We start from the raw sequence: 13,861 nt of genomic DNA on the forward strand, positions 1-13,861 counted from the left end.
AAACTGGAGAAATGGTCTGAAGTAAATAGGATAAAATTCAATAAGGACAAATGCAAAGTACTCCACTTAGGAAGAAACAATCAGTTGCAAACATACAAAATGGGAAATGACTGCTTAGGAAGGAGTACTGCAGAAAGGGATCTGGGGGTCATAGTGGACCACAAGCTAAATATGAGTCAGCGTAACGCTGTTGCAAAAAGCAGCAAACATCCTTCGGGGATGTACTAGCAGGACTCTTGTAAGCAAGACGCGAGAAGTAATTCTTCCGCTTTACTCCGTGCTGATTAGACCTCAACTGGAGTCCTGTGTCCAGTTCTGGGCACCACATTTCAGGAAGTACGTGAACAAATCGGAGAGAATCCAGAGAAGAGCGGCAAAAATTAAAGGTTTAGAAAACATAACCTATGAGGAAAGATTGAAACAATTGGGTTTGTTTAGTCTGGAAAAAGAAGACTGAGGGGGGACATAACAGTTTTCAAGTACGTAAAAGGTTGTTACAAGGAGGAGGGAGAAAAATTGTTCTCGTCAACCTCTGAGGATAGGACAAGAAGCAATGGGCTTAAATTGCAGCAAGGGAGGTTTAGGTTGGACATTAGGAAAAACTTCCTAACTGTCAGGGTGGTTAAACACTGGAATAAATTGCCTAGGGAGGCTGGTGAATCTCCATCATTGGACAGTTTTAAGAGCAAATGAGAAACACTTGTCAGGGATGGGCTAGATAATACTTAGCCCTGCCATGAGTGCAGGGGACTGGAGTAGATGACCTCTCAAGGTCCCTTTCAGTCCTATGGTTCTATGATTTGATGAGCCACTGACCTAGTACATCAGTTCTTATGTTACTAAATTGAACTGTCCGATTCCATTTGCCTTGTCTTGCTGCTTCCACATATCTTTCAGTGAATTATACCTTTTGACTAGATCATTGCAATTTATACAAAGCTGTGCATTTCACACGTTAACAAAGCTTTCACTAATAGCAAGAATATTCAGAAGCGTAGGAAGAACGCTACAGCGGAGATTTGTTGAATTAAAACTTAATTCAACATCTCAAATTAAGTAATTAGTAATTGAGATCTTAGAACTATGTATTTTTGTGTGGAAAGACTCTCAAGATTTAGGGCTTGATACTTATGATTCATGCATATACATTTTCCTCAAAGCATGTTGGCAGCATGGTACCCTATACTAACACATTTCCCTCTACAGCCGTATGCTCCAGGGCAGCGTTAAACATCTAGCAGTCAGCCCCATACCATCTGTGGTGCAGCATGCTCCTTTCAGTCACTTCTATAAAACTTCCTTATTTCTAAAAGTGATTTCTTCCAGTGAATGAAAGGCTTCAGCTGTCAATCAGAATTCAGCCCCTGATTTGAAGTTTAAAAAAAAAAAAAAAAGACTTTTTAGATTAACTCTATACAAATGCAAAGAAAACTCTTGTAAACATCTGATTAGTGGTATATGGGTTAGTGTTAAACAGATTCCTTCAAAGCTTTAAAAAAAAATGTAAGTGTTCAGAGCAAGCATGAAAAATGTCAGCCCAAAGAATATTTTTCAAAAACTCAGTGAAAAAAAAATAAGGGCTTTTAATTAAACTGCTTTCACAGCCATAAGACAGACAAGGTGGGGAGGTAATAGCTTTTATTGGACCAACTTCTGCTGGACAGAGAGACAAGCTTTGTGGGTCAAAAGATTGTCCCTCTCACCAACAGAAGTTGGTCCAATAAAAGCTATTACCTTACTCACCTTGTCTCCCGAACATTCTGGGACCAACAGCACTATAACTACACTGTTCACAGCCATAAGTAACCCTGAAGAATGAAAAGGGAAGGAAAAAATAAAAGCATATGGATCCAAAAGAGGGAATGTTTCTGAAGAGTCTTAATATTTAAATGCCATTTAGCATTTAACAACATCCGTAATAAAAGCCTTCCTAGACTGTGGTGACCAGAACCACACAGAAGTACTATTCTCCTCCTATTTGCAATCCCCACAATTTATTGTGCAGGAGACTTAGCAGCCCTACAGTTAGAACAGTTTCTTTTGCACTTCAGCATTATGTAGATGCCTTAAATTTAAAAGATTCTACACTAAGTATAAATGTATGTAATCGGTTTTTAAAAGAGTCATCAAGGCAAAACACATAGGGTAATGTGAGCAAATTCAGGGTTGTAATATTTAAATAGTGGGGTTTTTTTAAAAAAAAACCAAAACTCTTCCACTTAATCACTTTTAATGATAACTTAGTTAAGTCTTTGATGGAACATGCTGTCCCAACCAAATGCATGTACTTTCTTCATTACATGTTACATTTAGTACACAACACTGCTCTGATCAAGAACTGCCCAAATAAAGTGGCCTCTGGGAACATCCCAATCCCCACTAGGTAATGTACTTTTTACAGCTTCAGGTAATCAAAACATTCAGGCAACATGATTAATATTACAGGATACGGATCATCAGCCTACCTGTTGCCAGGAAGCCACATCCTGATCTGAGAAGTTCATTAGAACAAACTAACTTTAATAAACGTCTACGTATGTCAGTAATAAATATCCCAGATTGTATGTACATTGGGAGGTGCTGGGAAAGGTAAAGTAGCACATCTACCTTTACTAAATTGAGTCAGCCAGGAAGTGAGCAGATTATTCCTTTTTGAACCATTTTCCCTCTTTAGAGTAGGGATTATTCAGCAAAGCGAGTTGTTTGGCAGTTATTTAAACCTGACCTGTTTAATTCCAGTACAAAAAGCAAAAACATTATTTAAGACACTATACCTATTTGTGACAGTGAGATATCTTATGCATTTCACACTAGATGAAATTGAATATTTATACTTAGCAATAAAATTAGTTATTTAAAATTAGTTACATTGTTCCCCTAACTCAATTCTTCAAAGATTGGATTAATTTCATGACTTCTTTTGTCACCTTAGTTTTAACTACATTAGTTCCCATTTTCTTCAGGAAGTTTAAGTTTAGTTTAAGAGGAAGTTTTAATTTAAAATTTTACTGACTGTGCTGTGTCTTTCATAAAAAGAGAAGTTAGTATCCTCTAAACCTGCATTTATTTATTTCCTTGACAAAACTGGTCTGATGTTTTAGGGCTGGGAATCTCAGCAGTGGAGGGACGACTAGGAAGGGATTCTCAATGTTTCAGCCTTCAGAATATGGAGTTTATATTTGAGAAAAATCTTCCAGTTCTAAATGGATAGTTACAATTTAAGAGTTCATACGAAAATAGGCATTGTTTGAGGATTTGTTTAATTGTGCAGAACCAGTAAGTGTTGCATACCACGCTACCAGGTCAGCAGAAGCAGCTGAACTATTCCTAGAGCTCTGCTAACATCCTTGTTAATATCAACAACCAAAACAAGTCATTACAGAAGTCACTATGTAAATTAAAAACAAGAATAACCATGCTAGTTTCTGCACTAATTAAAAACATTAGGACAAGATCAGGCTATTGTAAACATGGCAAAAAAATTTACGTTATTTTTTAAAGGGTGTGTCCTCTCAGTGCCCTGAACCACGTCTCCAGACATTTTTGTGGCAATGTCCCATCTACTTATTTTTCACCCCACCTCTCAGAAGGGCGAAGTAAATTTAAGTCCAAATTAAATGTATTTCAAACAGGTTCCAAAATTAATGGATACGCAGAGGTTAGTAACAGAGTAAAGGAACTACATGAGATATCTGAATGGGTATATACATTTTCTGGTGGCTCTAGAAAGAACATTTAAAGGAAAATACTGGTAGTTAGCTAAAAATCACTAAATATTTTCTGGTTTCAGAGTAGCAGCCCTGTTAGTCTGTATTCGCAAAAAGAAAAGGAGTACTTGTGGCACCTTAGAGACCAATAAATTTATTTGAGCATAAGCTTTCGTGAGCTACAGCTCACTTCATTTCTGAATAGCAAAGATAAAAATATACACACAAAAGTCCCGATTCCTGCAAAACATTGAGCAACCTCAGCTCCCAGAAAGTGCTCAGCACTCTGCAAGATCTAGCTTTAAAAGGATTTTTCATAAGATTTGGTAGAAACATCTGCCATTATTTCAGTATTTCCATTCAGTAAAACATGTTTTCGGTGAAAGCTGACAGTTTGCAGCTATGTTTGGGAAGCTTTAGCCCAAATTGTAAGTTTCAGCACACAGCTGATTGATTTAATTTTGGAAACCTGAAGAAAGGCATTCCAGCTGTTTTTGAAAACACAGTAAACACACTGTCAGAAAAGGAGCCAGAATACAGTAGCCCCAAAACTTCTCTACCTTAAAGAGAGAATGCAACTTTAATATCAAATGTACACATTAGAGAGTCATGAAATTCAAAGTGTAAGGTCTCTGCTGCAACATTAACTCAGCCATGTAGCATACACAGAGCATTTTATATTCCTTTCTCACTCTTAAAATGGATTTTTTACACCACTGTTACAGTCACAGGTAACATTGTTGTAAGTCTTATAAAGAAGCATGCTAATCTTTCTTCAATAAGTTTCCTCACCTGTGGTTTTAACACCATATTAGAGTAAGAATGAAAATTTTTAGAAGTCTCATTTACTTTTCACCATTAAAAAAAGTATTAAAATGCAGAATAAAGGACGCCAAATACTATATTCAATAAGGAAAAAGCAAAGGGTACTGGAAACTCATGGAGTTTTTGTTACTGGTAGTTAATGTTAGCTTGATCATAAAACTGGATAAACCATAAAATATTGCTTAAAGATCATACGAATAAACTTTTAAATACACTCCAGAATTTTTTAAAAGCCTCCCTATATATTCAGTTTCCTCTCTTGATAAAGACAAATATAAAGAACTATTTCAACTTATTCTCTCTTCCCCCTCTACCCTCCCCCAATACTTTGTGCTAGTTTTACTTTCGTTTTGATACAAGTATTCTGAATGGTGTACTGACATACTGCTGCATTTAGGATAGCACTGACTTGCAATTTATTTTTCTACACATTCTTCATTTTATTTTGAAAATCAAGCAGTTAGTACTAAATAAATGCATCCCAGGTACCTCTAAAATATTGCAGCAGGACAGTGTAATTTAGTATTTCAAGAGTTTAGAAAGCCTAGGTTGATTTTTTGTTTGATAAAGAGAATTCTCTCAATTTCATCTGCTTAGTTTTTGCAGACAGTTACCATAAAACTTCAGATTTATTATTCAATTGGAAATAACTCTCAATTTGGCAAGTAGGGCTAATAGGACAAATGAGACATACATAAAATTAACAAGCCATATGATATCTATTGCATAAATACCAGCTATCCTTAAGAGAGACCAGATGTTTTCAGCTAAATATTTGTCAGCCGTATGCTACCTCAAAAAGCTTATCTAGTACAATACATTTCATTTACATTAATGCATGTCTCTTACTGTTTGAAATATAGGGATATGGGAGAAAAATAATAGGCATGCTATCATTTAATGCCTTTTTGTAGTGAGATATAAAAGAGGGAAACTTTTTAAGCATAGTCAGTCAATGTCAGTTGTTGTGATGCTTAACACTTTGGTAAATGGAACCCAAAAATCTGAATGTTTGGTGTTTTTGCTTTACTGGTTAGATTTTTACTTCCACATTGGCCTCCAATGTTCTGAGAGAAGGCATAGCCTAGAACATGAGAATAGGTTTGAATCTACTACACAGACTGTATCGCCTAGAAAAAACACATCTTATTTTATTGTTTTTAAAGGAAGGCTTTCTAAATATGCCTGTGAGTCTAAGGCCCTTTCTATATTATCAAGGGATGCAACAACTTATGGTTTTTTAACATCATGTGAATCCATACTACAATTTTAAAAGCTATTCGATACCTGATATAGGAGTCACCAAAGTTATGTCTGAACAGAATTTAGCTTCAGCTGGTTAAAGTGTAGCATGGACAAAGTATACAAGTATACAGCATGATGCCAAGATGAGAATAACTTTGCAGATGTCTGCTTTCTGAAGCAAAAAGTGAACAGTATCTACACTAGCAATAGTTCATTGCGGGCCTGCTTAAAAGAATCCCAGTTCTCAAAGGAGGCCACATTGGTGCAAACCGCTGGTGGTGGTAACAGATCACCACTGTTTACACCAGCTCACCTAACCTGCTCAATTGGCCTAGAAAATAGGGTGATAAAAGTGTCTGCAACCTATCTATGCTAATGCTCCCACCAGTAGAGCTGAACCAGTGGTAGTGTAACAGAAATTAAGAAAAAGGCCAGTGCAAACAAGACCTAAGGTTTGGTATGGCAACACATTCAAATGCACATACACTACAGGGTGCAATATTCCAAGTACGAGCACCATATAACCATCCATGGCCAAAACATCAATGCTCCTGTCTTGATATAATTGGCAGAAATGCAATTTCAAAGTGTAGACATAAACAGCATCTTTTCAGATAAGACTATTCCAATATATACTCGCTGATGGCTGTACCAGCCAGATGCAGGCGTGTGGGAGGGGTGGCACTAGGGGACTGAGGGCTAGTCTACACTGGCAACATTAAACCACCTCCACGAGGGGCGGAGCTACCAGCACTGGGGGCGGAGCTACCAGCACTAGTGCACTGTCTATACTGGTGCTTTACAGCACTGAAACTTGCTGCTCTCGGGGGGGGGGGTGTTTTTTTCACACCTCGAAGCAGAAAGTTGCAGCGCTGTAAAGTGCTAGTGTAGACAAGCCCTAAGAGAATCAAGAAATCCTACTAGTCCAGGTACAGAACCTCCTTACCTACTTCGACCATGTTACATTTAAATCTCTCCCCCCCCAAAAAAATATTATTTATCTCAGGAAACTGGGCAAGTAGAATTTTGCAAGGCAGGTTTAAAGCTTTATTACAAATGTAAGAAAGTGATATTATAAACTACACTAATAAAATACAGTCAAGTCACTTATACTGTAATTTAGTGTCAGATATTTAGAAGTGATGCATTTCTAGCTCCCGGATTGACTCTGTGGAGAGATACGTCATCAATTATGATGTAATTAATTAAATGCTCAGACACTCATCTTATGATCACCCCCCATAATGAATGCTACATTGTCCAGTAGGGCAGAATTATGCGAGTATCTATTCAAATATTTCCAACCCACATAAAAGTTGCCACAGGATGGCAGACTTAGGAAGTCTCCTATACTTACAGTCTCAAGTGGATATGCTTTCTCCCCCCCTGAATTTAAGGTTTTTGTTTTTAAAAAGCAAACAAAAACACCATATCACACCAATGGTTCATGCAGTCCAGTATCCCACCTCAAAAAGAAAAGGAGTACTTGTGGCACCTTAGAGACTAACCAATTTAATTGAGCATGAGTTTTCGTGAGCTACAGCTCACTTCATCGGATGCATGCCGTGGAAACTGCAGCAGACTTTATTTATACACAGAGAATATGAAAAAATACCTCCTCCCACCCCACTGTCCTGCTGGTAATAGCTTATCTAAAGTGATCATCAGGTGGGCCATTTCCAGCACAAATCCAGGTTTTCTCACCCTCCACCCCCCCACACAAATTCACTCTCCTGCTGGTGATAGCCCATCCAAAGTGACAACTCTTTACACAATGTGCATGATAATCAAGTTGGGCCATTTCCTGCACAAATCCAGGTTCTCTCACCCCCTCACCCCCCTCCCAAAAACCACACACACAAACTCACTCTCCTGCTGGTAATAGCTCATCCAAAGTGACCACTCTCCCTACAATGTGTATGATAATCAAGGTGGGCCATTTCCAGCACAAATCCAGGTTTTCTCACACACACACCCCCCACCCCCATACACACACAAACTCACTCTCCTGCTGGTAATAGCTCATCCAAACTGACCACTCTCCAAGTTTAAATCCAAGTTAAACCAGAACATTTGGGGGGGGGGGTAGGAAAAAACAAGAGGAAATAGGCTACCTTGCATAATGACTTAGCCACTCCCAGTCTCTATTTAAGCCTAAATTAATAGTATCCAATTTGCAAATGAATTCCAATTCAGCAGTTTCTCGCTGGAGTCTGGATTTGAAGTTTTTTTGTTTTAAGATAGCGACCTTCATGTCTGTGATTGCGTGACCAGAGAGATTGAAGTGTTCTCCGACTGGTTTATGAATGTTATAATTCTTGACATCTGATTTGTGTCCATTTATTCTTTTATGTAGAGACTGTCCAGTATGACCAATGTACATGGCAGAGGGGCATTGCTGGCACATGATGGCATATATCACATTGGTGGATGTGCAGGTATACGAGCCTCTGATAGTGTGGCTGATGTTATTAGGCCCTGTGATGGTGTCCCCTGAATAGATATGTGGGCACAATTGGCAACGGGCTTTGTTGCAAGGATAAGTTCCTGGGTTAGTGGTTCTGTTGTGTGGTATGTGGTTGTTGGTGAGTATTTGCTTCAGGTTGCGGGGCTGTCTGTAGGCAAGGACTGGCCTGTCTCCCAAGATTTGTGAGAGTGTTGGGTCATCCTTTAGGGTAGGTTGTAGATCCTTAATAATGCGTTGGAGGGGTTTTAGTTGGGGGCTGAAGGTGACAGCTAGTGGTGTTCTGTTATTTTCTTTGTTAGGCCTGTCCTGTAGTAGGTAACTTCTGGGAACTCTTCTGGCTCTATCAATCTGTTTCTTTACTTCAGCAGGTGGGTATTGTAGTTGTAAGAAAGCTTGACAGAGATCTTGTAGGTGTTTGTCTCTGTCTGAGGGGTTGGAGCAAATGCGGTTGTATCGCAGAGCTTGGCTGTAGACAATGGATCATGTGGTGTGGTCAGGGTGAAAGCTGGAGGCATGCAGGTAGGAATAGCGGTCAGTAGGTTTCCGGTATAGGGTGGTGTCTATATGACCATTGTTTATTAGCACTGTAGTGTCCAGGAAGTGGATCTTTTGTGTGGACTGGACCAGGCTGAGGTTGGTGGTGGGATGGAAATTGTTGAAATCATGGTGGAATTCCTCAAGGGCTTCTTTTCCATGGGTCCAGATGATGAAGATGTCATCAATATAGCGCAAGTAGAGTAGGGGCTTTAGGGGACGAGAGCTGAGGAAGCGTTGTTCTAAATCAGCCATAAAAATGTTAGCATACTGTGGGGCCATGCGGGTACCCATAGCAGTGCCGCTGATCTGAAGGTATACATTGTCCCCAAATGTGAAATAGTTATGGGTAAGCACAAAGTCACAAAGTTCAGCCACCAGGTTAGCCGTGACATTATCGGGGATAGTGTTCCTGACGGCTTGTAGTCCATCTTTGTGTGGAATGTTGGTGTAGAGGGCTTCTACATCCATAGTGGCCAGGATGGTGTTATCAGGAAGATCACCGATGGATTGAAGTTTCCTTAGGAAGTCAGTGGTGTCTCGAAGGTAGCTGGGAGTGCTGGTAGCGTAGGGCCTGAGGAGGGAGTCTACATAGCCAGACAATCCTGCTGTCAGGGTGCCAATGCCTGAGATGATGGGGCGCCCAGGATTTCCAGGTTTATGGATCTTGGGTAGTAGATAGAATATCCCAGGTCGGGGTTCCAGGGGTGTGTCTGTGCGGATTTGATCTTGTGCTTTTTCAGGAAGTTTCTTGAGCAAATGCTGACAGCAGGACTGTCTGGCTATGTAGACTCCCTCCTCAGGCCCTACGCTACCAGCATTCCCAGCTACCTTCGAGACACCACTGACTTCCTAAGGAAACTTCAATCCATCGGTGATCTTCCTGATAACACCTGATTTAAACTTGGAGAGTGGTCAGTTTAGATGAGCTATTACCAGCAGGAGAGTGAGTCTGTGTGTGTAGGGGGGTGGGGGGGATGTGAGAAAACCTGGATTTGTGCTGGAAATGACCCACCTTAATTATGCACATTGTAGGGAGAATGGTCACTTTGGATGAGCTATTACCAGCAGGATAGTGAGTTTGTGTGTGTGGTTTTTGGGAGGGGGGTGAGGGGGTGAGAGAACCTGGATTTGTGCAGGAAATGGCCCAACTTGATTATCATGCACATTGTGTAAAGAGTTGTCACTTTGGATGGGCTATCACCAGCAGGAGAGTGAATTTGTGTGGGGGGGTGGAGGGTGAGAAAACCTGGATTTGTGCTGGAAATGGCCCACCTGATGATCACTTTAGATAAGCTATTACCAGCAGGACAGTGGGGCGGGAGGAGGTATTTTTTCATATTCTCTGTGTATAAATAAAGTCTGCTGCAGTTTCCACGGCATGCATCCGATGAAGTGAGCTGTAGCTCACGAAAGCTCATGCTCAAATAAATTGGTTAGTCTCTAAGGTGCCACAAGTACTCCTTTTCTTTTTGCGAATACAGACTAACACGGCTGTTACTCTGAAACCTATCCCACCTCAGACAGTGGCAAATACCAAATGCTTCCCAGGAAGGCACAACCGTATAGTGGACAATTACAGAATAATCTCTCCCCAGGACAAGTTTCTGACTAGCCCCCAGAAATTTGTGCTTAGTTTCAACACAGAATCATAAGGGATATAATTTTTTTTAACCCTATGTGAGAAACTTCAGAGTGATCTAACAAAGATAGGTGAATGGGCAATAGAATAACAGATTGCATTACATTGTGTTAGACAGCACTGAATGTTGATTGATAGGAATAATCTCAACTACTCATACACATTGCTGAGTTCTAAATTAGCTGACTACTAGATTAACAGGAAAGAAACCAGGGCATCATTGTGACCAGTACCATGAAAACCTCTGCTCAGTATGCTGGGACAATTGACAAAATAAACAGCACACAAAATACTGAAGTTAGAATTACAAAAATATAAATTTGTGGAATGCCTTCAACTCAAATAACGTGCTGTAGCTCAGGTAACACACCCAGCAGAGAAACAGCAAAAACAAAAGGGATTCAGATTGACGATGACAATTATTTAAAGGGAGACTGTTGTACAAAGAGAATTAAAAGAATGAGACTAGTTTACAAAGAAAATGAGTAAGAGAAAAAATAAGAGACATGCATAATGTAACGAATGTTACAGAGAACATAAATTGGGTGCTCCTCTTTACCCTCACTTGGCTGTACAATGAAGGAAACACACACACACGCAGCTTGAAAGACAACAAGTTTAAAATGAATAAACATATCTTGATTTACCTAACATATTGTTAAAGTTTCACAGCTTTGCAGAAGTCAAACAAGAATTAGACATTTATATGGGTAACTAGAAGATCCAAAAAATTTTTCAGTAGGATTAAAAACCCAAGGACTTGTCCACATAAGGAAATCGCCTGGAACAGCTATTATGGGGCATACACTAATTAGTCCAGAATAAAGTGATTTTTACTCCAGAGAAGGATACACCCAGGGACCTATTCCAAAACAGCAAGCCCGGTCTGTTTCCCTTTCCAGACTAGCCCTTAGAGGAGGCTAAACCCTCATGCTTCAGGATACAAACTAATAAAAGTGACAGGTTTCAGAGTAGCAGCCGTGTTAGTCTGTATCCACAAAAAGAAAAGGAGTACTTGTGGCACCTTAAAGACTAACACATTTATCTGAGCATAAGCTTTCGTGAGCTACAGCTCACTTCATCGGATGCATTCAGTGGAAAATACAGTGGGGAGATTTTATATACACAGGAAACATGAAACAATGGGTGTTACCATACACACCATAACAAGAGTGATCAGGTAAGGTGAGCTATTAGCAGGAGAGAAAAAAACTCCCAAAACCTTTTGTAGTCATAATGAAGGTGGGCCATTTCCAGCAGTTGACAAGAATGTGTGACTGGGAGGAGGAAGGAGAATAAACATGGGGAAATAGTTTTACTTTGTATAATGACACATCCATTCCCAGTCTTTATTCAAGCCTAATGTAATGGTGCCCAGTATGCAAATTAATTCCAATTCAGCAGTCTCTCATTGGAGTCTGTTTTTGAAGTTTTTTTGTTGAAGAATCGCAACTTTTAGGTCTGTAATCAAGTGACCAGAGAGACTGAAGTGTTCTCCCACTGGTTTTTTAATCCCATTGGGCAGGCTCCCGTATTGGCTGTGGGGTTTCTTGCTCGGGTTCTGAGCCATGGGATACCGGCCGGGATGAGCCCTGTCCGATGGTCAGGTCAGCTCTCGTGTCAGAGGAGCTGGTGACCCATTAGCCAGCCAGCCCGCCCGGCTTCTGGGCGCTGTCCTGTGGCAGTGAGTTCCACAGGCCGCTCACCAGAGAAGGCACCGGGAGGGGGCTGATTCCTAACCGCCGCCGCCCGCCCCCAGGTCGAAACAAGGGACATCAATACCAACAGGTGTCACCGCTACATCGGAGAAACCAATGATCGCCCGGGGCCACAAGCCCCTTCCGGCCCCGGGGCAGCGCTCAGGCACCCGGCGGGAAGCCCTGCGAGGTACCTGCGCCGTCAGCCCCTGCTCCTCGTCCTCGTGCCCGCTCAGCACCCGGCGCAGCTTCTCCATCTCGCCGCCGCCGCTCCAGGCCCCTCGTCCCGCCCACCCCGCGCTGTCCCCTCCCCCCTCGAGCCCCGCGCATCACTGACCCGCCCTGCTAGAGCCCCACCGGAAGTCACGAGACCACAAACGGAAACAGACGCGCGGCAGTCGGGACTTTAGTCCGACCGTTAGAGTCCGGCCGGGAACCGAGCCGAGCCGAGCACCGCCCCCTTTAGGAGAAAGGCCCCCACCCCCGTTCCTGACTTCGCCCTTTGGTCCCGCCTTCGTCCCCAACTGCGCCCCGCCCTGAGCCTAGCCCCGCCCTCTCCCCGCGCAAAGCCCCTTCCCTCCTCGCCACGCCCCCTTCGTCTACGCAACCAGCTCTCCTGGTCCCTCTCCCTCCGCCTGCTTAGTGCCCACGCCCCCTGCCGGCCTCTGCTCCGCCCCTTTTCTCATCCCTGCCCCCGCCGCGGTCGGTCCGCTCGACCTCCCCTCCCGCCCTCCTGGTCCTACGCCTGGCCAGCCCACGGTCCTCAGCAGCGCCCGGGCGGGGGCGGCCGTGGGCGGAGCCTGCAGCAGCCGGTGCTCCTTGGGCATCCCCAGCTCTTGGGCAGCCTTGCAATGCCAGGCGCTCTGCCAGCGTGTTAGTTTGTGTCATTTCTTACTAACAGGTTTCAGAGTAGCAGCCGTGTTAGTCTGTATTCGCAAAAAGAACAGGAGGACTTGTGGCACCTTAGAGACTAACCAATTTATTTGAGCACAAGCTTTCGTGAGCTACAGCTCACTTCATCGATGCATACCGTGGAAACTGCAGCAGACTTTATATACACACAGAGAATATGAAACAATACCTCCTCCCACCCCACTGTCCTGCTGGTAATAGCTTATCTAAAGTGAGCATCAGGTTGGGCCATTTCCAGCACAAATCCAGGTTTTCTCACCCTCCACCCCCCCACACAAATTCACTCTCCTGCTGGTGATAGCCCATCCAAAGTGACAACTCTTTACACAATGTGCATGATAATCAAGTTGGGCCATTTCCAGCACAAATCCAGGTTCTCTCACCCCCCTCATCCGCCTCCCAAAAACCACACACACAAACTCACTATCCTGCTGGTAATAGCTCATCCAAAGTGACCACTCTCCCTACAATGTGCATGATAATCAAGGTGGGCCATTTCCAGCACAAATCCAGGTTCTCACCCCCACCCCCATACACACACAAACTCACTCTCCTGCTGGTAATAGCTCATCCAAACTGACCACTCTCCAAGTTTAAATCCAAGTTAAACCAGAACATGGGGGGGGGGGGGTAGGAAAAAACAAGGGGAAATAGGCTACCTTGCATAATGACTTAGCCACTCCCAGTCTCTATTTAAGCCTAAATTAATAGTTTGCGATACAACCGCATTTGCTCCAACCCCTCAGACAGAGACAAACACCTACAAGATCTCTGTCAAGCTTTCTTACAACTACAATACCCACCTGCAAAAGTAAAGAAACAGATTGATAGA

General features: G+C 42.3%; 1 protein-coding gene across 2 annotated transcripts in view; it reads right to left on the minus strand.

The window, feature by feature from the left end:
* Positions 1 to 12,407, minus strand: part of SFT2D1 (SFT2 domain containing 1) — a 46,266-nt gene extending 33,859 nt beyond the window's left edge. The window contains exons 1-2 of one of the 2 annotated variants that reach the window (XM_073337897.1): positions 12,312 to 12,398; positions 1,254 to 1,364 (exon numbers count right to left, since the gene is read on the minus strand). In XM_073337897.1, coding sequence (XP_073193998.1) covers positions 1,254 to 1,256 — 3 coding nt within the window. In that variant the 5' untranslated portion in view covers positions 1,257 to 1,364; positions 12,312 to 12,398. Of the gene's footprint in view, positions 1 to 1,253; positions 1,365 to 12,311 lie in introns of both variants that reach the window. The other variant, XM_073337896.1, reaches the window with a different exon arrangement.
* Between the last annotated feature and the right edge of the window lie 1,454 nt (positions 12,408 to 13,861).

This window comes from Lepidochelys kempii, chromosome 3 (genome assembly GCF_965140265.1).
Source record: "Lepidochelys kempii isolate rLepKem1 chromosome 3, rLepKem1.hap2, whole genome shotgun sequence".
Classification (NCBI taxonomy): domain Eukaryota; kingdom Metazoa; phylum Chordata; order Testudines; family Cheloniidae; genus Lepidochelys; species Lepidochelys kempii.